Here is a 26,113-nt window from a genome sequence, read left to right on the forward strand (position 1 = left end):
GTCGGCAGACAGGATACTGGGCTAGATGGACCTTTGCTCCTCACAGGATCCTTCTATCCCCAAGTCACTTTTACCCCACCTCAGGCACAGCAACCTGCTGGCCAACCTCACCATAAGGATCCTCTTCCTTATGACTTTCTGCAAGTGAAAGCTCATCTTCCCCTGGCCCAACAGAAGCCTCACCCTGCTGAGCCACCACCGACTCCTCCTGTGATCCCTCTATCCCCTGAACAGGCAGGTCTTCACACAACCCCCCTTCAGGAAAACACACAGACTCCTCTGGGGGGAGATCAGAGACGGATCCTGTGAGGAGCAAAGGAATTCCATAGCCATTGTGAGCAGGAGAGCCACACACAGCCAGGCCTATGTCTGTGTGGGAGAGAGTTCACAACCTAAACCCACAGGGCATGGGGGAGGGGCAAGACTTGTGTTTGCCCAGGAAGGTTGCAACTTTTTAAATCTAAAAAGCCAGAATTGTCATGGCTCCTTCCCCACTCTGGTATGATAAATGCAGAAGTGGGGGCCAGCAAGTGTATCCCAAAGCCTTATCTACCAGGCTTTGGTATAAAACTTCCCCCAAAATCTTAAAAAACCTAGATTTTGGGAATAAAACTTCCGCTGCCACCACCCAAATATTAATAACGAGATTAGGGAAAAGATCATTTGGGAAATCTCACCCCATTATAAAAATCAGGACACACAAGTAACCAATGCCAGGTTAATGAAAAGAGAAAACTTTTATTATTACAACAATATTCCTGCTGCAAGCATAAGAATCAAATGGAAAGGTTACAAAATATACTCATGGAGGAATATAGTATAAACTAAAACTTAGTTAAAAAGAAAGGCCAAACATCTCTTAAGCATGCCAGATATCAGATCCCATACCCAACCCTTAAAACAATAAAGCCTAACGAAACTACCTAAACTTTACCCTCCTTATAGAAAATGAAGAATGGTGTCTTGGAGAAAGAGAGACATGCTTGTCCCTCTCTGTAGCTGCAGAGAACCCACCCAGAGACAAAAGGAGAAAGGAAAAAACCCAAATTCCTTTATCCCAGTTTGAAAGTCCCACCTGCATTCCTACTGGTCACTCCACCTGGCTAGGTGTAGTTAACTCCTTAATCCCCAGGCTGCTGGCTAACCCTCATAATCATGACATACCCCCAGAGACATCTTTGGAGGTACCTCTCTGGGGCTACATCTACACTGCAGGGTTTTTGTGCAAGAAGTCTTTTGCGGAAGAGTTCTTGTGCAAAAACTTCTTGCACGAAAGTTTGTGCAGACCTAAAAGCTTTTGCGATGCACTTTTGCACAAGAGAACATCCACACTGCATGGACACCCTTGTGCAAAAAAGCTCTGATTGCTATGCACAGAATGGCCATCGGAGCACCGAATAGGCTCTTTTTGCGCAAGAAACCCCTGCGGAGCATCCACACTTGCCTTTTTGTGCAAGAGCTGTAGCGCAAAAAGGAGTTATGCCTTGTAGAAGGAGGTATACGTACACAGCAAAAAGCTCTCTGTTCTGTCGATTGACTCTAGATTTTCTTGTGCAAAAGCACATTTGAGGTGTGGACGCGCCACAGGTTTTTGCACAAAATCAGCCATTTTTGCACAAAAACATTGTATTGTAGACGTAGCCTAAATGCTAGAGATTCTGTCAATAAGTCACTCAGGTTTCACATCCATAAAGGTGTGTAGGAACAGCAGTTGCCTTGTATAAACCTGTATATTGGTGTCCTGCAATAGGTGAAGGTCCACGAAAACACGTTGGAGCAAGCAGCCAAGCAGCCCAGAGGTTTAACTCTTCTGTGTACTCCAGAAAAAAACCTGGTTCTTCAGTAAAGTTCATTGGTAGAGACACATGGCCACATGCCCTCATGGAAGTGCTTTATACTAGCCATCAAAGAGGCTCTGCTGCATGGCTACGTCTAGACTGGCATGATTTTCCGGAAATGCTTTTAACGGAAAAGTTTTCCGTTAAAAGAATTTTCGGAAAAGCGTGTCTAGATTGGCATGGACGCTTTTCCGCAAAAGCACTTTTTGCGGAAAAGCGTCCGTGGCCAATCTAGACGCACTTTTCCGCAAAAAAGCCCCGATCGCCATTTTCGCGATCAGGGCTTTTTTGCGGAAAACAAATCTGAGCTGTCTACACTGGCCCTTTTGCGCAAATGTTTTGCACAAAAGGGACTTTTGCCCGAACAGGAGCAGCATAGTATTTCTGCAAAAAGCACTGATTTCTTACAGTAGGAAGTCAGTGCTTTTCTGGAAATTCAAGCGGCCAATGTAGACAGCTGGCAAGTTTTTCCGGAAAAGCGGCTGATTTTCCGGAAAAACTGGCCAGTCTAGCCACAGCCCATGTGTGTTGGTCTGTCTCATTTTGCATTCATTTCTAGAGATACGTCACAAATGATCCTGCTCTCATTTAATGGGCCTTTTGTTCGGTGGCTCCTGGATTATGAGTAGGGCCCTATGTACCTTGATACTAAAAGATGTTTTGAGGTGGACTGTTTAGATCCCAGGCAACACTCCCACCTCATACCCCTTACAAGACCTGCCTACAGATACCATCAGGAACTGTTTCAATAGCAGTAACAAGAACATTTGGACCCATGGCTATAATGACTGGGTAGATTGCTCAACAGAGAGATGAAGGTGAGACAATGAGGCTCAGGACTGGCCAGTGGCAAAGCTGAGGTGTAAATGTGTTTATTTGTAACCATGTGAGAGGCTGGATGAGAGCCTTGGGATACAGTGGGGGAGGTCTACGTTGGATATTAGGAAAAACTATTTCACTAGGAGGGTGGTGAAGCACTGGAATGGGTTCCGTAGGGAGGTGGTGGAATCTCCATCCCTAGAGGTTTTTAAGTCTTGCTTGACAAAGCCCTGGCTGGGTTGATTTAGTTGCCTTGGGCAGGGAGCTGGACGTGATGACCTCCTGAGGTCTCTTCCATCTCTGTGATTCTGTAATGCAGCCTGCAGGGATCTGGATAGCCCAGGACTCAGGTATCGGGGTCAGCACTGCTCTAGCGGTGCCCTCGGCCTGTTCATTCGGCAGGAAGTTACACTGAAAATATGAAAAAATAAAAGACATTATGAGACAATCGAGGTCGGTACAAACTCAACTGCTCTCAGCACTACAGGACTGCGTCTTGTGCAGGGCTGGGCCCATTCTCAGTGCATCCCATTGGGGCAGCTGTATCCTGACAATGTTTGTGGCTGAGGACAGTCTGGGCATTGTGCCCTTGCAGTCTGGCCAGCTCTGCCTGATTCCGTATGTGCTGGAGAGCTGAGCGCCTACAGAAAGAGTCCGGCCCACATGCGGAGCCTGCTGCATGAGTCCTCAGGATCCCACTCCCTCAGAATTCACAGGCACAGAGGTTCCCCATTGCCCTCTTGGCAGGGACCTCCAGCCCCCTCTCATGCCGCCTCCTCCTACTTGTCTCTCCACTCCCAGCTCAGCTTCCTCCTTCCACCTGGCCCCTATATTGCATCAGGGCACAAAGGGGGCATCTGAAGGGACTGAGAGGCCATTGGATTTGAAATCTAATCAGGTCCAGGTTTAGCATCAGCTTGTCCCCAGAGTGTCCTAGCGTGAGGAGTGCCGGGGAAGCCAAGGACCCACATCCCTCACAGCTAAAGCAGCATGTTCTGACCTGGGCCTGCGCTTTGGTCAGTGCAGTGCTCTGTGTCTGTGCTCAGAGCTGTGATTCCCTCCCTGGGGCAGCACTGGCCTGTGCTCAGTAATACTCCTCCTTACTTGGCAAGTCCCTGGTAAAACACCCAGGTCTTTGTTCTCAGCTCGTCTGTGCCAGGTGTGTGAGTGTACAGGGGCCACGAGTCCTCTGTTCACCACACTGGCCACTGCTTCTCTGATACAGGGCCAGATACCAGAGTGGCTTTATGCAGCCCTGTTGACGGCTGCTGGCCTAGGTCTGGCATGAGAAGGGACAGGTGAGTTGAACGCCATTCCTTCCTACCCTGCACTGCAGGCAGATGGCTCCTTACGGGCCTCTCTCGCCTGTGAGGGGTCCACTCCTGTGCAGCTGACACCTGGGAGGCACAGACTCACTTCTGCCCCATCTCCTTCCCCCCATGAGCTGTGCTGATCTCAGATAACGCTCAGAACCCAGCTGAGCTGCGCAGTGACTGGAGACCTGCCACTTGAAGATGAGGGGCAGGAGAAAGATAAGGCCAGGCAGGGCTGTAATCAATTCCTGGCAACTCATTTAACCCATCCCCCAGTATTTAATTCTGCACCACTTATGAACTCTCAATCTGGAGAGAAAAACATACTTAAGAAGTTAACACAATCATCTCGGGTTGGGTCGGTCCAGCTGTACCCTCTGCTGCTGCGGTAGGAGCTTCCAGCTACAGCTCATAACAAAGCCCAAGCCAGCCAGCCCCTCTCACTCAGTGCCTGGCTTTCTCCAAGCTGTCTAGATGGGGTGACCACCTGTCATCTGGCGGAATTTCTACTATGAGCTCCCCAGGGATTTCTCTGTCTGTTGCCCTGTCCAAAAGCACCTCTCCACTATAGCTCTGTATCCTATGCCCAACCCCTGCCTAATCTGGAGTGAGCAGAGATTCACCCTAAATCTTACACTACATGCTGGCACGAGCTGCGTCATGTACCTTTCACTGGGTCCATGCAGCGCATGGCACAAGTGTTATAACAGCACTTCTGTTCCCCTTCGCAGTCAGAATCCCTCGCACACTCATCAGGTTCTGGCTGGACACAGACGGTGTAATTTGGTGGGCAGGTCCCAGGTTTCACTGTAACTGAAAAATGGCACCATGTGAACAAGCTGCCATTGGCTGATGGGTTTAGAGGTTGAGATACACTTGGCGTGTCGCCCGGTTGGTTACTAGCAATGTCATTCACTGCCCTCTGACCAGTGTTCCCTCTAAGATTTTCCAACCACAAACAGATTGAGTTTTGGCTTGTGCACTAATATTGAGCTCATGTGCGCAGGTTTGGACGTGTGCCACCGTGGCACCCAATTTATTAACACACACATGTTCCCAGCCACCGAATCAGATCCCACCCCCGTCATATGGCAGGTCCCATTCCCTACCCCAGCCACCAGAACAGGCCCAGACCTCCCCACCATATGGCAGCTCCAACGACTAAAGCAGGCCTCCCATCACCCCACACGGCCACAGCAGGTCCCAACCTCCTGTCCCCGTGGCTTCCTCACCAGAACATCACTCCGAAGCTTTTCAAGCAGCAATTTTCTATGGGCACTGGACCTGTTTTCAGTGTTTCACGGGCCCATCGGCATCACATCCCCTCACTTCTTTAATATAGCAGATCGATTAATGGTTAATGAGAGCCAAGCTCTGCTAGTGACCTGAATTCTGAGCAGTCCCATGACAGGAGACCTGTCCCTCGGAGATGAGGGGACTGGAAAAAATGAGGCCAGGCAGGGTGGAAATCAGCCCCCAACGAACACATTTAACCTCAGTCCCTAGGTGGGAACCTGGGGAATTATTTAATTCTACGCCACATCTGAACTCCCATTCCACTGAGGGAAAAACAGGGGCATCCTTACAAAGTTGAAACAATCATCTCAGGAGTTGGGTCGGTCCAGCTGTACACTCTGCAGATGTGGTAGGAGCTTCCAACAGCTACTCAGAACCGTGCCCACCTCAGCCAACTCCCCTCACTCAGTGCCTGGCTCTCCCCAGTGCATCTGGACAGGGTGTCCTGCTGTCACCTGGTAAAATTCCTACTCTCAGCTCCCTAGAGAATTTTCTATTAGTTGAATCCTCCAAAGGCACCTCCCCAAGATGGCTCTGAATCCTACAGTCAATCCCTGGCTAATGTGAAGTGGGGAGAGTTGCCCTGAGACACTATGTTTTGTTACGAATTGCATCATGTACCTTCTTCTGGGTCTACACAGCGCATGGCACAATTGGAGTGACAGCATTTCTGTTCCCCTTCGCAGTCAGCATCCTTCTCGCACTGGTCAAGTTCCGCCTCAGTGCATATCAAACAATCTTCTGGGCAGGTCCCAGGTTTCACTGTAACTGAAAAATGCCACAGTGTGAACAACCTGCTGTTGGCTATGGAGATTAGTAGGGAGCATCCCAGCGCATGACACACGAGGCCCGGTGAAGCAGGACAGGACCCCACTATACTACACTGAGCCGCGGGCAGGTGCCTGCTCCGTCTGGATGGGACACCAGTTAACTGGTCTGACAAACGCTCTTAACTTGTTACCCATTTGCATCCCTACTCTGAATCCTCCAGTCCAGTGGTTCCCAGCCACATGTCTGTGGACCGGAGCTGGGCTTTGAACCACTGGCTGCCAGGCTGTGACATGCTGCCAGGCCACACCCATGTCTTGATGATTTGGTCAGCGGGACTCTGGAGTAAGGCCTAGTCTGCCCAGAAACCCCCCTTCTCCTCTCCCCAAGATTGTCTCTTCTCTCTGTGCCCAGCGTTGCATTGCCTTCTCTTCATGACTCTCTCTTGATGCGGGATGGTGCTCTAGCCCAGGGTTGGGTGTCCCTAGAGGCATGGGCTGCAGCGCGGTGGGTTGCTCGCTTGAACTCAGCAGCAGTGGGTACTGGGCTGGGCTTGGTCCCTGCAGCAGGAAACAACTTGCAGCTGTTGCTCGTGGTGACTCTGGGGCCAGGCTCTGGGCTGGATCCCTGAGTCCCAGCGGGGGCTGCTGCTGGGCCCCCAGAGCCCAGGTTGCAGCCACGAGTGGAAGTCTCCAGCTGGGACAGTCTGGCTACTCCCCAGGAGCCTCTCCCAGGACAGTGCCCCCAGCCTGGCCCGCCCATCCCCTGCCGCAGGGCAGGCAGCACTTCAGGGCCAGGTAAGAGAGACCCCTTTCCCTCTGGGAGCGGTGCCCAGGGCTGCAGGAGAAGGCTTTCCCAGGCTGCTCCCAGAAGGGCTTGTTGCGATCCCTGCCCGGGGCCCAGGAAAGCTGCTGCCTGCTCCCAGTGTGTGTGGGGCAGGGGGAGCCAGCCCTGGGGGACATTGTACTTAGACTTTATTTAATGGGACTTCTGCCACTGCATCTTTTCACACATTTCTTTAAAGTTAACATCATAACTGGTCACGTTCAGGTTCATGCGCGCATTCAAGCTACATGAGTAATTACGTGTTTTTAACATTTTGAATTAATTTACATTTTAATAAAAAAGTTGTATGCCTCTTGGGAAGGACAAGAGCCATATTTGGTTCCATACTGAGCCATATTTGGCTGGAGACCCTTACCGTATGTTGATCATTACTGACACCTACTGGTCAGCATGGAGGGCTGTCTTGCTTAGCCATGCATGCTGGTGCTTCCAATCTACAAAACAGGGGTGGGGGGCAGGACCATCCACCCACATCCTATCTGATGGAGGAGAACAGGGAAGGCACTGGGCCCATTTTGGATGTTTCACTGACCCATCAGCATCACATCACCTTGCTTTTCTCATACAGCTGACCTTTTGAGGGTTAACCAAGAGCAGGGCACTGCTCCAGCTCTGAATTAAGACAAGTCCTGTGACTGGAGACCTGCCACTCAGAGATGAGGGGACTGGAGAGAGATGAGGCCAGTCACAGCTGGAGTCAGCCCCTGACAAACACATTTTGATAACCCCAGTCCACAGGTAACTGGGGAGATATTTAGTTTTACACCAGGCATGAACTCACATTCCAGTGAGAGAAACAAGGCGCAGTTGAAACAACCATCTTAGGCATTGGGTCAGTCAAGCTGTCCCTCTGCTGCTCTTCGAGGTGCTCCCAACTGCTGCTGCTAACAGTGCCCAACCCAGCCAGCTCCTCTCACTCAGTGCCTGGCTCTCCCCAAGGAGACTGGCGGGGGTCACCTGGTGCAATTCCCATTCTGAGCTCCCCAGGGAATTTTCTGTCTGTTGCATTCTCCAAAGGCACCTCACCAAGATGGCTCTGAAGCCCTTGAGAAACCCCGGCCTCATCTGGAGGGGGAGAGATTCGCCCTAAATCGACACTACGTGCTAACACACACTGCGTCACGCACCTTCTGCTGGGTCCACGCAGCGCATGGCACAACGGGCGTGACAGCACTTCTTTTCCCCGTCACAGTCGGAATCACTGTCACACTCACTGGGTTCTTCAACAAGGCATCTCATGTTATCTGGAGGGCAGGTCCCAGGTTTCACTGTAACTGAAAAATGCCACAATGTGGACAACCTGCTTTCGGCTCAGGGGATTAGTGTTTTCTGCCGCCTGGAGATGAGGTGACTGGAGAAAGATGAGGCCAGACCGGGCTGGAGCGAGCCCCCAGCAAACACATTTAACTCCAATCCCCAAGTTGCTACCTGGGGGAATTATTTAAGTCTTCACCACCCATGAATTCCCATTTCAGAGAGAGAAACAAAGGTGCATCTTTTGACGTTAAAACAATCATCTCAGTCCACCTGTATCTTGTGCTGCTCTGGGAGACCTTCCAACATCTCCTCATCACCTCAGCCTGCTCCTTTCATGCAGGGTCTGGCTCTCGCCAAGACCTGTGTGAGGAGTGTCCTGCTGTTGCTGGTGGAATTCCTACTCTGAGCTCCCCAGGGAATTATCTATTGGTTGAATCCTCCAAAGGCACCTCACCAAGATGGCTCTGAATCCTACAGTCAACCCCTGGCTCATGTGAAGTGGGGAGAGAGTCGCTCTAACTGAGACACTACATGTTGTTACAAGCAACATCATGTACCTTCCTCTGGGTCCACGCAGCTCAAGGCACAATTGGAGTGACAGCACTTCTTTCCCCCTTTGCAGTCAGCATCCTTCGCGCACTGGTCAAGTTCTGCCTGAGTGCATATCAAGCAATCTTGTGGGCAGGTCCCAGGTTTCACTGTAACTGGAAAATGCCACAGTGTGAACAACCTGCTCTTGGCTAAGGGGATTGGTGGTTGAAATCCCCCCGGGATGCCACCCAGGGGACTACTAGCAATGACATTCATTGCCCTGTGATGATCATAATTAACACTAGTGGTCAGCAAGGAGGGCTACTATGCTTAGCCCTGGATGCTGCTTCTTCAAGTCTGCAGCAGCAGAATGGAGGATCTATCAAACCACATTCTTTCTGATGGAGGAGAAAACAGAAGCAAGGTTGAAAGTGTTGGGAGGAGGATGCCAGTGATGCTGTTGAAGAACTGGGTCTGAACACCCTGATCTGTGCCAGCTGGAATCTAAGTGCTCTCCAGGGTAGAGTTGTGGGGAAGGTAGACATGCCTGTGGGCCTGCAGGCACTTTGTCCTTCCATTGTCCATTCCATAATCCGCTTTATGTGTCTGTCCAGACCATCCTCTGCAAGGAGAATGAAATCCCAAACCCCTGCCATTCTGGAAGGGGAATTCTTAGAACACTTGACAGCAGCTTCCACTCTTCGGGCTTCGATGCACCAGCCTCATATTGGCATCATCCTGAAGCAATTTCCCATGGACACTGGACCCATTTCTGGATTTTCACAAAACCAGCAGCATCACATCACCTTACCTTTTTAATACAGAGGAGCATTTAAGGGTTAATGGAGAGCCAGGCTCTGCTGGACTCCTAATTCTGAGACCTGTAACTGGACACCTGCCACTTGAAGATGAAGGGACTGGAGAAAAATGGGACCAGGCAGGGCAGTTTCAGAAGGAGCTTCCAACTGCTGCTCATAACAGTGACCACCCAGCCAGCTCCTATCACTCAGTGCCTGGCCTCACCAAGGTCTCTGCATGGGGTGACCAGCAGTCACCTGGTGGAATTCCTCCTCTGAATTCCCCGGGTATTTTACTGTCCACTGAATTGATGAAAGGAACCTCACCAAGATGGCTCTGAATCAAGGATGTACGAAATATAGAAAAATCTTAACCGTCTAACCGTGCGGCTCAGTTGCTGGCACCTGGCCCTGCAGGGCTGCTGGCCCTGGATCCCTTTTGGATGTTTCACTGACCCATCAGCATCACATCACCTTGCTTTTCTCATACAGCTGACCATTTGAGGGTTAACCAAGAGCAGGGCACTGCTCCAGCTCTGAATTAAGACAAGTCCTGTGACTGGAGACCTGCCACTCAGAGATGAGGGGACTTGAGAGAGATGAGGCCAGTCACAGCTGGAGTCAGCCCCTGACAAACACATTTTGATAACCCCAGTCCACAGGTAACTGGGGAGATATTTAGTTTTACACCAGGCATGAACTCACATTCCAGTGAGAGAAACAAGGTGCAGTTGAAACAACCATCTCAGGCATTGGGTCAGTCAAGCTGTCCCTCTGCTGCTCTTCGAGGTGCTCCCAACTGCTGCTGCTAACAGTGCCCAACCCAGCCAGCTCCTCTCACTCAGTGCCTGGCTCTCCCCAAGGTGACTGGCAGGGGTCACCTGGTGCAATTCCCATTCTGAGCTCCCCAGGGAATTTTCTGTCTGTTGCACTCTCCAAAGGCACCTCACCAAGATGGCTCTGAAGCCCTTGAGAAACCCCGGCCTCATCTGGAGGGGGAGAGATTCGCCCTAAATCGACACTACGTGCTAACACACACTGCGTCACGCACCTTCTGCTGGGTCCACGCAGCGCATGGCACAACGGGCGTGACAGCACTTCTTTTCCCCGTCACAGTCGGAATCACTGTCACACTCACTGGGTCCTTCAACAAGGCATCTCATGTTATCTGGAGGGCAGGTCCCAGGTTTCACTGTAACTGAAAAATGCCACAATGTGGACAACCTGCTTTCGGCTCAGGGGATTAGTGTTTTCTGCCGCCTGAAGATGAGGTGACTGGAGAAAGATGAGGCCAGACCGGGCTGGAGCGAGCCCCCAGCAAACACATTTAACTCCAATCCCCAAGTTGGTACCTGGAGGAACTATTTAAGTCTACAACACTGCATCCTTTGAGCTTATAATGAGCATCCCTAGGGTTGAGTTGGTCCAACTGTACCCACTGCTACTACAGGAGGAGCTTCCAACTACTGCTCATAACAATGCCCAACTCAGCCAGCTCCTCTCACTCAGTGACTGGCTCTCACCAAGACCTCTGAGGCTACATCTAGACTAAAACCTCTTTCGAAAGAGAGTGTCTAGACAGCAACCATTATTTTCAAAAATGGGAGCCGCTTTTTCGAAAGAGCGAACCCAGGCTCGGGCAGTCTGGATGGTCTCTTTCGAAAAAGCACTGTTTGCATTCAATAACACTTTCAAAAAAAGGTGTTATTGCTTGTAAAAGGAGCTATTCCAACGTCAAAAAAACTGCCGCGTTCTTTCGATGTAATTTCAAAAGAACGCGGCATCGTCTAGATGCAGGAGAAGCTTTATTGAAAAAAGGAAACTTTTTTTGAAAAAAACCAATAGTCTAGACACACCCTGAATGTTGTGACCAGGTGTCACCTGGTGGAATTCCTACTCTGAGCTCCTCAGACATTTTTCTGTCTGTTGAAATGTCCAAGGGAACCTCACCAAGATGGCTCTGAATTAGGGATGTAGACATATCTTAACAGTCTAACTGCGGGATTCAGCTGCTGGCTCCGGACTCCACAGGGTTGCTGGCTCCGGACCGCAGCGTGGTGCTGTGGGTCCATCTAGTCTGGAGCGTCCCAGCCCATGGCACAAGGGGCCCGGTCATGCCGGGCAGGACCAGCTGTACCGCACTGTGGGTGGAGGGGCTGCTCCATGCAGGTGGGGTACCAGTTAAACTGTCTAACAAACACTCTTAGCTGGTTACCCATTTGCATCCCTTCTCTGAATGCTCCAGTCAACCCCGGCTCATCTGGAGTGTGGGGGGGAGAGATTCACCCGAAATGAAAACACAACATGCTCTGGCACGAGCTGTGTCCTGTACCTTCTACGGGGTCCACGCAGCGCATGGCACAAGAGGAATGACAGCACTTCTGATCTCCTTCGCAGTCGCAATCCCTCGCACACTCGTCAGGTTCTGCCCGGATGCATCTTATGTTATCTGGTGGGCAGGTCCCAGGTTTGACTGTAACTGAAAAATGCCACAATGTGAACAACCTGCTTTAAGATCAGGGGACTAGTGGTTGAGATCCACCCGGCATGTCACCAGGTAGGCTGCTGGTAATGTCATTCACTGCCCAATCCTGATCATTACTGACACCTACTGGTCAGCATGGAGGGCTGTCTTGCTTAGTCATGGATGCTGGTGCTTCCAGTCTCCAAAGGGGGAGGCAGGGCCTCCTATCTGATGGAGGAGAACTGGGAAGTCACTGGGCCCCTTTTGGAAGTTCCACCGACCCTTCAGTACCACATCGCCTTGCTTTTTTCCTACAGCTGAAGATTTGAGGGTTAACCGAGAGCAAGGCACTGCTGCAGCCCTGAATTAAGAGAAATCCTTTGACTGGAGACCTGCCGCTCAGAGATGAGGGGATTGGAGAGAGATGAGGCCAATCATGGCTGGAGCCAGCCCCTGACAAACACATTTAACCCCAGTCCACAGGTAACTGGAGGAGATATTTAGTGTTCCACCCTGCATGAACTCACCTTCCAGAGAGAGACACAAGGTACATCCCTAGCAAGAGATGTAAAAAATATAGAAAACTATTAACCCTCTAACCACAGGGCTCAGCTGCTGGCTGCTTGCTCCTGGCCCCGCGGGATTTCTGGCAATTGGAAGCTCCTCAAAGAGCATCCTTACACATTTGAAACACTCATCAAGGGTTGGATCTATCCAGACCTATTCTCTGCTGCTCTTCAAGGAGCTTCCAACTGCTGCTCAGAGCAAAACCAAACTCAGCCTGCTCCTCTCACTCAGTGACTGGCTCTCACTAAGGCCTCTGAATGGTGTGACCAGCTGTCACCTGGTAGAATTCCTACTCTGAGCTCCCCAGGCATTTTTTTGGCCTTTGAAATGTCCAAGGGAACCTCACCAAGATGGCTCTGAATTAGGGATGTAGACATATCTTAACAGTCTAACCGCGGGATTCAGCTGCTGGCTCCTGACTCCACAGGGTTGCTGGCTCCGGACCGCAGCGTGGTGCGGTGGGTCCAGCTGGTCTGGAGCATCTCAGCCAATGGCACAACAGGCCCGGTCGTGCCGGGCAGGACAGCTGTACCGCACTGTGGGTGGAGGGGCTGCTCCATGCAGGTGGGGTACCAGTTAAACTGTCTAACAAACACTCTTAGCTGGTTACCCATTTGCATCCCTTCTCTGAATGCTCCAGTCAACCCCGGCTCATCTGGAGTGGGGGGGGGGAGAGATTCACCCGAAATGAAAACACAACATGCTCTGGCACGAGCTGTGTCCTGTACCTTCTACGGGGTCCACGCAGCGCATGGCACAAGAGGAATGACAGCACTTCTGATCTCCTTCGCAGTCGCAATCCCTCGCACACTCGTCAGGTTCTGCCCGGATGCATCTTATGTTATCTGGTGGGCAGGTCCCAGGTTTGACTGTAACTGAAAAATGCCACAATGTGAACAACCTGCTTTAAGATCAGGGGACTAGTGGTTGAGATCCACCCGGCATGTCACCAGGTAGGCTGCTGGTAATGTCATTCACTGCCCAATCCTGATCATTACTGACACCTACTGGTCAGCATGGAGGGCTGTCTTGCTTAGTCATGGATGCTGGTGCTTCCAGTCTCCAAAGGGGGAGGCAGGGCCTCCTATCTGATGGAGGAGAACTGGGAAGTCACTGGGCCCCTTTTGGAAGTTCCACCGACCCTTCAGTACCACATCGCCTTGCTTTTTTCCTACAGCTGAAGATTTGAGGGTTAACCGAGAGCAAGGCACTGCTGCAGCCCTGAATTAAGAGAAATCCTGTGATTGGAGACCTGCCGCTCAGATATGAGGGGATCGGAGAGAGATGAGGCCAATCATGGCTGGAGTCAGCCCCTGACAAACACATTTAACCCCAGTCCACGGGTAACTGGTGGAGGTATTTAGTGTTCCACCCTGCATGAACTCACCTTCCAGAGAGAGACACAAGGTACATCCCTAGCAAGAGATGTAAAAAATATAGAAAACTATTAACCCTCTAACCACAGGGCTCAGCTGCTGGCTGCTTGCTCCTGGCCCCGCGGGATTTCTGGCAATTGGAAGCTCCTCAAACAGCATCCTTACACATTTGAAACACTCATCAAGGGTTGGATCTATCCAGACCTATTCTCTGCTGCTCTTCAAGGAGCTTCCAACTGCTGCTCAGAGCAAAACCAAACTCAGCCTGCTCCTCTCACTCAGTGACTGGCTCTCACTAAGGCCTCTGAATGGTGTGACCAGCTGTCACCTGGTAGAATTCCTACTCTGAGCTCCCCAGGCATTTTTTTGGCCTTTGAAATGTCCAAGGGAACCTCACCAAGATGGCTCTGAATTAGGGATGTAGACATATCTTAACAGTCTAACTGCGGGATTCAGCTGCTGGCTCCGGACTCCACAGGGTTGCTGGCTCCGGACCGCAGCGTGGTGCTGTGGGTCCATCTAGTCTGGAGCGTCCCAGCCCATGGCACAAGGGGCCCGGTCATGCCGGGCAGGACCAGCTGTACCGCACTGTGGGTGGAGGGGCTGCTCCATGCAGGTGGGGTACCAGTTAAACTGTCTAACAAACACTCTTAGCTGGTTACCCATTTGCATCCCTTCTCTGAATGCTCCAGTCAACCCCGGCTCATCTGGAGTGTGGGGGGGAGAGATTCACCCGAAATGAAAACACAACATGCTCTGGCACGAGCTGTGTCCTGTACCTTCTACGGGGTCCACGCAGCGCATGGCACAAGAGGAATGACAGCACTTCTGATCTCCTTCGCAGTCGCAATCCCTCGCACACTCGTCAGGTTCTGCCCGGATGCATCTTATGTTATCTGGTGGGCAGGTCCCAGGTTTGACTGTAACTGAAAAATGCCACAATGTGAACAACCTGCTTTAAGATCAGGGGACTAGTGGTTGAGATCCACCCGGCATGTCACCAGGTAGGCTGCTGGTAATGTCATTCACTGCCCAATCCTGATCATTACTGACACCTACTGGTCAGCATGGAGGGCTGTCTTGCTTAGTCATGGATGCTGGTGCTTCCAGTCTCCAAAGGGGGAGGCAGGGCCTCCTATCTGATGGAGGAGAACTGGGAAGTCACTGGGCCCCTTTTGGAAGTTCCACCGACCCTTCAGTACCACATCGCCTTGCTTTTTTCCTACAGCTGAAGATTTGAGGGTTAACCGAGAGCAAGGCACTGCTGCAGCCCTGAATTAAGAGAAATCCTTTGACTGGAGACCTGCCGCTCAGAGATGAGGGGATTGGAGAGAGATGAGGCCAATCATGGCTGGAGCCAGCCCCTGACAAACACATTTAACCCCAGTCCACAGGTAACTGGAGGAGATATTTAGTGTTCCACCCTGCATGAACTCACCTTCCAGAGAGAGACACAAGGTACATCCCTAGCAAGAGATGTAAAAAATATAGAAAACTATTAACCCTCTAACCACAGGGCTCAGCTGCTGGCTGCTTGCTCCTGGCCCCGCGGGATTTCTGGCAATTGGAAGCTCCTCAAAGAGCATCCTTACACATTTGAAACACTCATCAAGGGTTGGATCTATCCAGACCTATTCTCTGCTGCTCTTCAAGGAGCTTCCAACTGCTGCTCAGAGCAAAACCAAACTTAGCCTGCTCCTCTCACTCAGTGACTGGCTCTCACTAAGGCCTCTGAATGGTGTGACCAGCTGTCACCTGGTAGAATTCCTACTCTGAGCTCCCCAGGCATTTTTTTGGCCTTTGAAATGTCCAAGGGAACCTCACCAAGATGGCTCTGAATTAGGGATGTAGACATATCTTAACAGTCTAACCGCGGGATTCAGCTGCTGGCTCCTGACTCCACAGGGTTGCTGGCTCCGGACCGCAGCGTGGTGCGGTGGGTCCAGCTGGTCTGGAGCATCTCAGCCAATGGCACAACAGGCCCGGTCGTGCCGGGCAGGACAGCTGTACCGCACTGTGGGTGGAGGGGCTGCTCCATGCAGGTGGGGTACCAGTTAAACTGTCTAACAAACACTCTTAGCTGGTTACCCATTTGCATCCCTTCTCTGAATGCTCCAGTCAACCCCGGCTCATCTGGAGTGGGGGGGGGGAGAGATTCACCCGAAATGAAAACACAACATGCTCTGGCACGAGCTGTGTCCTGTACCTTCTACGGGGTCCACGCAGCGCATGGCACAAGAGGAATGACAGCACTTCTGATCTCCTTCGCAGTCGCAATCCCTCGCACACTCGTCAGGTTCTGCCCGGATGCATCTTATGTTATCTGGTGGGCAGGTCCCAGGTTTGACTGTAACTGAAAAATGCCACAATGTGAACAACCTGCTTTAAGATCAGGGGACTAGTGGTTGAGATCCACCCGGCATGTCACCAGGTAGGCTGCTGGTAATGTCATTCACTGCCCAATCCTGATCATTACTGACACCTACTGGTCAGCATGGAGGGCTGTCTTGCTTAGTCATGGATGCTGGTGCTTCCAGTCTCCAAAGGGGGAGGCAGGGCCTCCTATCTGATGGAGGAGAACTGGGAAGTCACTGGGCCCCTTTTGGAAGTTCCACCGACCCTTCAGTACCACATCGCCTTGCTTTTTTCCTACAGCTGAAGATTTGAGGGTTAACCGAGAGCAAGGCACTGCTGCAGCCCTGAATTAAGAGAAATCCTGTGATTGGAGACCTGCCGCTCAGATATGAGGGGATCGGAGAGAGATGAGGCCAATCATGGCTGGAGTCAGCCCCTGACAAACACATTTAACCCCAGTCCACGGGTAACTGGTGGAGGTATTTAGTGTTCCACCCTGCATGAACTCACCTTCCAGAGAGAGACACAAGGTACATCCCTAGCAAGAGATGTAAAAAATATAGAAAACTATTAACCCTCTAACCACAGGGCTCAGCTGCTGGCTGCTTGCTCCTGGCCCCGCGGGATTTCTGGCAATTGGAAGCTCCTCAAACAGCATCCTTACACATTTGAAACACTCATCAAGGGTTGGATCTATCCAGACCTATTCTCTGCTGCTCTTCAAGGAGCTTCCAACTGCTGCTCAGAGCAAAACCAAACTCAGCCTGCTCCTCTCACTCAGTGACTGGCTCTCACAAAGGCCTCTGAATGGTGTGACCAGCTGTCACCTGGTAGAATTCCTACTCTGAGCTCCCCAGGCATTTTTTTGGCCTTTGAAATGTCCAAGGGAACCTCACCAAGATGGCTCTGAATTAGGGATGTAGACATATCTTAACAGTCTAACTGCGGGATTCAGCTGCTGGCTCCGGACTCCACAGGGTTGCTGGCTCCGGACCGCAGCGTGGTGCTGTGGGTCCATCTAGTCTGGAGCGTCCCAGCCCATGGCACAAGGGGCCCGGTCATGCCGGGCAGGACCAGCTGTACCGCACTGTGGGTGGAGGGGCTGCTCCATGCAGGTGGGGTACCAGTTAAACTGTCTAACAAACACTCTTAGCTGGTTACCCATTTGCATCCCTTCTCTGAATGCTCCAGTCAACCCCGGCTCATCTGGAGTGTGGGGGGGAGAGATTCACCCGAAATGAAAACACAACATGCTCTGGCACGAGCTGTGTCCTGTACCTTCTACGGGGTCCACGCAGCGCATGGCACAAGAGGAATGACAGCACTTCTGATCTCCTTCGCAGTCGCAATCCCTCGCACACTCGTCAGGTTCTGCCCGGATGCATCTTATGTTATCTGGTGGGCAGGTCCCAGGTTTGACTGTAACTGAAAAATGCCACAATGTGAACAACCTGCTTTAAGATCAGGGGACTAGTGGTTGAGATCCACCCGGCATGTCACCAGGTAGGCTGCTGGTAATGTCATTCACTGCCCAATCCTGATCATTACTGACACCTACTGGTCAGCATGGAGGGCTGTCTTGCTTAGTCATGGATGCTGGTGCTTCCAGTCTCCAAAGGGGGAGGCAGGGCCTCCTATCTGATGGAGGAGAACTGGGAAGTCACTGGGCCCCTTTTGGAAGTTCCACCGACCCTTCAGTACCACATCGCCTTGCTTTTTTCCTACAGCTGAAGATTTGAGGGTTAACCGAGAGCAAGGCACTGCTGCAGCCCTGAATTAAGAGAAATCCTGTGATTGGAGACCTGCCGCTCAGATATGAGGGGATCGGAGAGAGATGAGGCCAATCATGGCTGGAGTCAGCCCCTGACAAACACATTTAACCCCAGTCCACGGGTAACTGGTGGAGGTATTTAGTGTTCCACCCTGCATGAACTCACCTTCCAGAGAGAGACACAAGGTACATCCCTAGCAAGAGATGTAAAAAATATAGAAAACTATTAACCCTCTAACCACAGGGCTCAGCTGCTGGCTGCTTGCTCCTGGCCCCGCGGGATTTCTGGCAATTGGAAGCTCCTCAAACAGCATCCTTACACATTTGAAACACTCATCAAGGGTTGGATCTATCCAGACCTATTCTCTGCTGCTCTTCAAGGAGCTTCCAACTGCTGCTCAGAGCAAAACCAAACTCAGCCTGCTCCTCTCACTCAGTGACTGGCTCTCACAAAGGCCTCTGAATGGTGTGACCAGCTGTCACCTGGTAGAATTCCTACTCTGAGCTCCCCAGGCATTTTTTTGGCCTTTGAAATGTCCAAGGGAACCTCACCAAGATGGCTCTGAATTAGGGATGTAGACATATCTTAACAGTCTAACTGCGGGATTCAGCTGCTGGCTCCGGACTCCACAGGGTTGCTGGCTCCGGACCGCAGCGTGGTGCTGTGGGTCCATCTAGTCTGGAGCGTCCCAGCCCATGGCACAAGGGGCCCGGTCATGCCGGGCAGGACCAGCTGTACCGCACTGTGGGTGGAGGGGCTGCTCCATGCAGGTGGGGTACCAGTTAAACTGTCTAACACTCTTAGCTGGTTACCCATTTGCATCCCTTCTCTGAATGCTCCAGTCAACCCCGGCTCATCTGGAGTGGGGGGAGGAGAGATTCACCCGAAATGAAAACACAACATGCTCTGGCACGAGCTGTGTCCTGTACCTTCTACGGGGTCCACGCAGCGCATGGCACAAGAGGAATGACAGCACTTCTGATCTCCTTCGCAGTCGCAATCCCTCGCACACTCGTCAGGTTCTGCCCGGAAGCATCTTATGTTATCTGGTGGGCAGGTCCCAGGTTTGACTGTAACTGAAAAATGCCACAATGTGAACAACCTGCTTTAAGATCAGGGGACTAGTGGTTGAGATCCACCCGGCATGTCACCAGGTAGGCTGCTGGTAATGTCATTCACTGCCCAATCCTGATCATTACTGACACCTACTGGTCAGCATGGAGGGCTGTCTTGCTTAGTCATGGATGCTGGTGCTTCCAGTCTCCAAAGGGGGTGGCAGGGCCTCCTATCTGATGGAGGAGAACTGGGAAGTCACTGGGCCCCTTTTGGAAGTTCCACCGACCCTTCAGTACCACATCGCCTTGCTTTTTTCCTACAGCTGAAGATTTGAGGGTTAACCGAGAGCAAGGCACTGCTGCAGCCCTGAATTAAGAGAAATCCTGTGACTGGAGACCTGCCGCTCAGATATGAGGGGATCGGAGAGAGATGAGGCCAATCATGGCTGGAGTCAGCCCCTGACAAACACATTTAACCCCAGTCCACGGGTAACTGGTGGAGATATTTAGTGTTCCACCCTGCATGAACTCACCTTCCAGAGAGAGACACAAGGTACATCCCTAGCAAGAGATGTAAAAAATATAGAAAACTATTAACCCTCTAACCACAGGGCTCAGCTGCTGGCTGCTTGCTCCTGGCCCCTCGGGGTTTCTGGCAATTGGAAGCTCCTCAAACAGCATCCTTACACATTTGAAACACTCATCAAGGGTTGGATCTATCCAGACCTATTCTCTGCTGCTCCTCAAGGAGCTTCCAACTGCTGCCCAGAGCAAAACCAAACTCAGCCTGCTCCTCTCACTCAGTGACTGGCTCTCACTAAGGCCTCTGAATGGTGTGACCAGCTGTCACCTGGTAGAATTCCTACTCTGAGCTCCCCAGGCATTTTTTTGGCCTTTGAAATGTCCAAGGGAACCTCACCAAGATGGCTCTGAATTAGGGATGTAGACATATCTTAACAGTCTAACCGCGGGATTCAGCTGCTGGCTCCTGACTCCACAGGGTTGCTGGCTCCGGACCGCAGCGTGGTGCGGTGGGTCCAGCTGGTCTGGAGCATCTCAGCCAATGGCACAACAGGCCCGGTCGTGCCGGGCAGGACCAGCTGTACCGCACTGTGGGTGGAGGGGCTGCTCCATGCAGGTGGGGTACCAGTTAAACTGTCTAACAAACACTCTTAGCTGGTTACCCATTTGCATCCCTTCTCTGAATGCTCCAGTCAACCCCGGCTCATCTGGAGTGGGGGGGGGAGAGATTCACCCGAAATGAAAACACAACATGCTCTGGCACGAGCTGTGTCCTGTACCTTCTACGGGGTCCACGCAGCGCATGGCACAAGAGGAATGACAGCACTTCTGATCTCCTTCGCAGTCGCAATCCCTCGCACACTCGTCAGGTTCTGCCCGGATGCATCTTATGTTATCTGGTGGGCAGGTCCCAGGTTTGACTGTAACTGAAAAATGCCACAATGTGAACAACCTGCTTTAAGATCAGGGGACTAGTGGTTGAGATCCACCCGGCATGTCACCAGGTAGGCTGCTGGTAATGTCATTCACTGCCCAATCCTGATCATTACTGACACCTACTGGTCAGCATGGAGGGCTGTCTTGCTTAGTCATGGATGCTGGTGCTTCCAGTCTCCAAAGGGGGAGGCAGGGCCTCCTATCTGATGGAGGAGAACTGGGAAGTCACTGGGCCCCTTTTGGAAGTTCCACCGACCCTTCAGTACCACATCGCCTTGCTTTTTTCCTACAGCTGAAGATTTGAGGGTTAACCGAGAGCAAGGCACTGCTGCAGCCCTGAATTAAGAGAAATCCTGTGATTGGAGACCTGCCGCTCAGATATGAGGGGATCGGAGAGAGATGAGGCCAATCATGGCTGGAGTCAGCCCCTGACAAACACATTTAACCCCAGTCCACAGGTAACTGGAGGAGATATTTAGTGTTCCACCCTGCATGAACTCACCTTCCAGAGAGAGACACAAGGTACATCCCTAGCAAGAGATGTAAAAAATATAGAAAACTATTAACCCTCTAACCACAGGGCTCAGCTGCTGGCTGCTTGCTCCTGGCCCCTCGGGGTTTCTGGCAATTGGAAGCTCCTCAAACAGCATCCTTACACATTTGAAACACTCATCAAGGGTTGGATCTATCCAGACCTATTCTCTGCTTCTCTTCAAGGAGCTTCCAACTGCTGCTCAGAGCAAAACCAAACTCAGCCTGCTCCTCTCACTCAGTGACTGGCTCTCACTAAGGCCTCTGAATGGTGTGACCAGCTGTCACCTGGTAGAATTCCTACTCTGAGCTCCCCAGGCATTTTTTTGGCCTTTGAAATGTCCAAGGGAACCTCACCAAGATGGCTCTGAATTAGGGATGTAGACATATCTTAACAGTCTAACCGCGGGATTCAGCTGCTGGCTCCTGACTCCACAGGGTTGCTGGCTCCGGACCGCAGCGTGGTGCTGTGGGTCCAGCTGGTCTGGAGCATCTCAGCCCATGGCACAAGGGGCCCGGTCATGCCGGGCAGGACCAGCTGTACCGCACTGTGGGTGGAGGGGCTGCTCCATGCAGGTGGGGTACCAGTTAAACTGTCTAACAAACACTCTTAGCTGGTTACCCATTTGCATCCCTTCTCTGAATGCTCCAGTCAACCCCGGCTCATCTGGAGTGGGGGGGGGGAGAGATTCACCCGAAATGAAAACACAACATGCTCTGGCACGAGCTGTGTCCTGTACCTTCTACGGGGTCCACGCAGCGCATGGCACAAGAGGAATGACAGCACTTCTGATCTCCTTCGCAGTCGCAATCCCTCGCACACTCGTCAGGTTCTGCCCGGATGCATCTTATGTTATCTGGTGGGCAGGTCCCAGGTTTGACTGTAACTGAAAAATGCCACAATGTGAACAACCTGCTTTAAGATCAGGGGACTAGTGGTTGAGATCCACCCGGCATGTCACCAGGTAGGCTGCTGGTAATGTCATTCACTGCCCAATCCTGATCATTACTGACACCTACTGGTCAGCATGGAGGGCTGTCTTGCTTAGTCATGGATGCTGGTGCTTCCAGTCTCCAAAGGGGGAGGCAGGGCCTTCTATCTGATGGAGGAGAACTGGGAAGTCACTGGGCCCCTTTTGGAAGTTCCACCGACCCTTCAGTACCACATCGCCTTGCTTTTTTCCTACAGCTGAAGATTTGAGGGTTAACCGAGAGCAAGGCACTGCTGCAGCCCTGAATTAAGAGAAATTCTTTGACTGGAGACCTGCCGCTCAGAGATGAGGGGATTGGAGAGAGATGAGGCCAATCATGGCTGGAGTCAGCCCCTGACAAACACATTTAACCCCAGTCCACAGGTAACTGGAGGAGATATTTAGTGTTCCACCCTGCATGAACTCACCTTCCAGAGAGAGACACAAGGTACATCCCTAGCAAGAGATGTAAAAAATATAGAAAAATATTAACCCTCTAACCACAGGGCTCAGCTGCTGGCTGCTTGCTCCTGGCCCCGTGGGGTTTCTGGCAATTGGAAGCTCCTCAAAGAGCATCCTTTACATATGTGAGCCGCTGTCACCTGGTAGAATTCCTACTCTGAGCTCCACAGGCATTTTTCTGTCTGCTGACCTCCCCTAAAGGTGCCTGCTCAAGATGACTCTGAATCCTTCAGCTGATCTGTAGTGGGAAAAGTTTGACCTTAAGTGAGATATTACATGCTGGGACAATCTGAGTCATGTATCTTCTACTGGGTCCACACAGTGCTTGGCACAACTGGTGAAACAGCACTTCTGTTGTCCTTCACACGCACAATCGAAATCACACTCCTCAGTTTCTGCCCGTATGCATCTTGGCTGTGTCTAGACTGGCAACATTTTCCGCAAAATCATCTGTTTTTGCGGAAAAACTTGCCAGCTGTCTACACTGGCCGCTTGAATTTCCGCAAAAACACTGACGATCTCATGTAAGATTGTCAGTGCTTTTGCGGAAATACTATGCTGCTCCCGTTCGGGCAAAAGTCTTTTTCCGAAAAACATTTCCACAAAAGGGCCAGTGTAGACAGGAAAGATTTGTTTTTCCGCAAAAAGCCCCGATCGTGAGAATGGCGATCGGGGCTTTTTTGTGGAAAAGCGCATCTAGATTGGCCACGGATGCTTTTCCGCAAAAAAGTGCTTTTGTGGAAAAGTGTCCTGCCAATCTAGATGCGCTTTTCCGAAAATGCTTTTAACGGATAACGTTTCCGTTAAAAGCATTTCCGGAAAATCATGCCAGTGTAGACGTAGCCCTTATGTTTGCTGGCGGGCAGGTCCCAGGTTTCACTTTAACAGAAAACAGTCACATTATGAACAACTTCCTATTGCACTGTTGGGCAACCTGCAGTGCATGGGACATATGCGGCCCATCAGTGTTACATATGCAATCCACAAGACATGTTGTTTGCCACTGTCCATACACAAGGTTGTCAGATTCCAGTGGTTTCTGTCTGTATTGTTGTTTTTAGTGTTACTAAGGTGACACACACGTACATCAAGTGCATGGGAAGTGAGGTGCATGCTGGCTGCACACAGCATTGATTCTGAGAACTGTGCACTCCCTCTGCAGCCAATCCAAGAGCTGCTACAGTTCAATCGGCACCCCTTGCAAATTCTAGGTACTCAAGCACAGTTACCTAAACTCCCCTATTCTGGGAGACTGTCTTGGTTACAACAGCCTTAGGGGCCATTGAGATGAAAGATGGCCTCCTATGTGGCCCACTCACTAACCTAGGTTGCCCATCACTGTCCTGTTGCCAGAGGAGATTGTTGATTGAATTCCCACGTATCACCCAGCAGGCTAGCGGCAATGCCATTCACTGCCCTGTCAGGATCATCATTCAGGACTCGAACAACAGCTACTAGTCAGGATACAGGGCTATACCGCCTAGCTCTGGATGGTGCTGCTTCCACTCTTCAAGAGCTGGAAGGAGAGCCACTGTGACTCTGGTCCCTTGTGGTGGATGGAGGAGAAAACGGAGGAATGTAAGCGCTCTACACTCTAAAATTTCAATCACTCACTAGCTGTCCACCAGGCACTGGACACAATCTGAGATCCCGGTCTCTATGTGCAAGGCTCTTGATGGACCAGGCGCCCACAATTACCATCTCTCCTTCCATAATCTAAAATTCACATGTAAGCTGCAATCAATCCTCAGGGATGATTTTCAGCACTAAAGCTGAGACTAGTAACAGTGGGGAAGAGAGAATTTTCAGTGGCCTGCTCATTGCAGCAGATCTCCTCCCACAAAAGCTCATTCACAGTTTCAGTCACTACTGCTGCCATTACTGCTGTATGATTCACACATTTGACCTGGGGTGTTTCCCATTGAAAAACAAAAGATACCTCTCAGCCCAAACTGTAGGATCTCCGTCTGTATGTAGGACATCTGTTTGGACTTATATGTGTAAGCAGGCTTGGAGGATTAGTATTTTACTGTTAAAATGTTGGAAAATGTTGATTTCACTGTACACTGAAACCAACAAAAATATTTTCATCAATAATAATCCAAATTTACAGATGGGCAAAATAAAAAAATTGAGAGCTTGAAAGCAGATTAGTTTGATTTCAGGATATTTCTTTTGGATATTTTGACACGTGATATTAACTTGTGTTTTAACTTTTTGAATCTCAATGTGTACTGTCACTAAGTAATTATTGGCTAACTGTCCTCCCCCTTAATTTTCCTTAACTGTGAAAATGTAAATAGATAAAAACTGGAAAAAAATAAAGCCACGTTATCCATCAAACATAGAAATTGAATTCTGCTAACTCCATTTATTGCATGCTCAGATATGACAGTCAGGAGAACAGTATGACTATCACTCTAGATACATATCCAAAGCTTTTATATAGTGCTCTTGTCATGGTATCTTAACATTGTAAGATAAAGAGATAGAGGAGACAGATGGGGTTAAGCGTAGATTAGATAAATGTCTATTAGGGATGGTCTAGACCATATTTGGTCCTGCCATGGGGGCAAGGGACTGGACTCGATGACCTCTCGAGGTCTCTTCCAGTCCTAGTATTCTATGGTTCTATGATTCTATGAAAGATTTCTGGGAGAACTTTTTCAGTAAAAAAAAAAAAAAGGGAGCTGTGCCCCTTGCTTGCTATGCTCACCAACTCCCCTCTCTCTGGGGGTAGGCAGCCCCAGCTCTCCACCCCACCAGTCACCAGAGAGGGCCAGGCCAAGGCCGCACCAGCCTTGACCCCTCCCTCGGCCACCGGGGAGGCCCGGCTGGGAACACAGTGCAGCAGCCCCAGTTCTCCATATGGCCGCTGGGGAGGGCCAGGCTGGGAGAGGGTGGGGCTTGACTCCTGTGGATGCAGATGGTGTGATGATGTCATTCTGTTGTCCCACAGGAAAAAAAATAATATGGAGAAATAATTTCTCCCCTTACTCACTGTAAAACTGAGCTTAGGGAGAGAAATGAGACTAGGCAAAGATGGTCAGCCCATGGACACATTGAATTCCAGGCTCTTGGTACCAGGGGAGTTCCTTAGACACCATCCACCCCTGTTGATTTAGACTAAATGCCACAGAACTGGGAGTTTTCATATGTGCCCCCCTGGATTGACTTTCACGCAGGGGTCACAGCAAAGACAAAGGGCTGCTCCTTTCTTTGGTCTAGAAAGGAATTTGGAACCAAGAATGTTTGGGTGCTGCCATCAAAGGGTTAAAAATCTGGCCTTAGGTTTGATTGGCAGATCAGGCCTCACTCCTTTGGGCAAAACGGCTGCAACTAAAGCAAAGTGTTGCCCTACAAAATGCCAAATAGGACATTGTCCACTGCTGCCCTGCACGGGTCACACGGAGCAGGGATCCCTGCTGAGTCCCTGCTCTCTGCCCTCCTGTGGGATCCCAGCCTGCTGCCCTCTGCCCCAGGCCTCCCTGGGGATAGCCAACCTGGGCACTAACCTTGCTTTTGCTGAGAAGCGGCCAGCGGTTCCATCCAAAGGGCGAGGAGCCCCATGAGGATGAGGGCGCCCGATGACTTCATTATGCTGTCCAAGAGCTGGGACTAAGTGCCATTAGCTGGG

The 26,113-nt window shown here is 51.0% G+C and overlaps 1 protein-coding gene across 6 annotated transcripts; it reads right to left on the reverse strand.

The window, feature by feature from the left end:
* Positions 1-713: 713 nt before the first annotated feature.
* Positions 714-26,113, reverse strand: LOC102445729 (uncharacterized). 6 transcript variants are annotated; one of them, XM_089769713.1, is made up of 15 exons: positions 25,992-26,113; positions 21,784-21,930; positions 20,356-20,502; positions 18,929-19,075; positions 17,506-17,652; positions 16,079-16,225; positions 14,652-14,798; positions 13,225-13,371; positions 11,798-11,944; positions 10,517-10,657; positions 8,695-8,841; positions 8,008-8,154; positions 5,888-6,034; positions 4,637-4,783; positions 714-3,068 (listed from the first exon to the last, which is right to left on the reverse strand). In XM_089769713.1, exons 1-15 carry the CDS (start codon positions 26,071-26,073, stop codon positions 3,064-3,066), a joined length of 1,992 nt encoding a protein of 663 aa, XP_089625839.1. In that variant the 5' UTR covers positions 26,074-26,113; the 3' UTR covers positions 714-3,063. The 6 variants fall into 6 exon arrangements, with proteins under 6 accessions (XP_089625839.1, XP_089625838.1, XP_089625837.1 ...); XM_089769712.1 differs by having other exon boundaries at positions 8,695-8,835; positions 10,517-10,663; XM_089769711.1 differs by having other exon boundaries at positions 8,008-8,148; positions 10,517-10,663.

The sequence above is a fragment of the Pelodiscus sinensis genome, chromosome 17 (genome assembly GCF_052426305.1).
Source record: "Pelodiscus sinensis isolate ZL-2025 chromosome 17, ASM5242630v1, whole genome shotgun sequence".
In the NCBI taxonomy this organism is placed as follows: Eukaryota; Metazoa; Chordata; order Testudines; family Trionychidae; genus Pelodiscus; species Pelodiscus sinensis.

What these genes read in the sequence shown, in the direction of transcription:
- LOC102445729 (XM_089769710.1), bottom strand. Translation starts at nt 26,073, where the DNA reads ATGAAGTCATCGGGCGCCCTCATCCTCATGGGGCTCCTCGCCCTTTGG. An exon ending in CTGCGTGGACCCCGTAGAAG is followed by an intron (nt 20,503 to 21,783) that starts GTACAGGACACA and finishes GGCATTTTTCAG; the next exon opens with TTACAGTCAAACCTGGGACC. An exon ending in CTGCGTGGACCCCGTAGAAG is followed by an intron (nt 13,372 to 14,651) that starts GTACAGGACACA and finishes GGCATTTTTCAG; the next exon opens with TTACAGTCAAACCTGGGACC.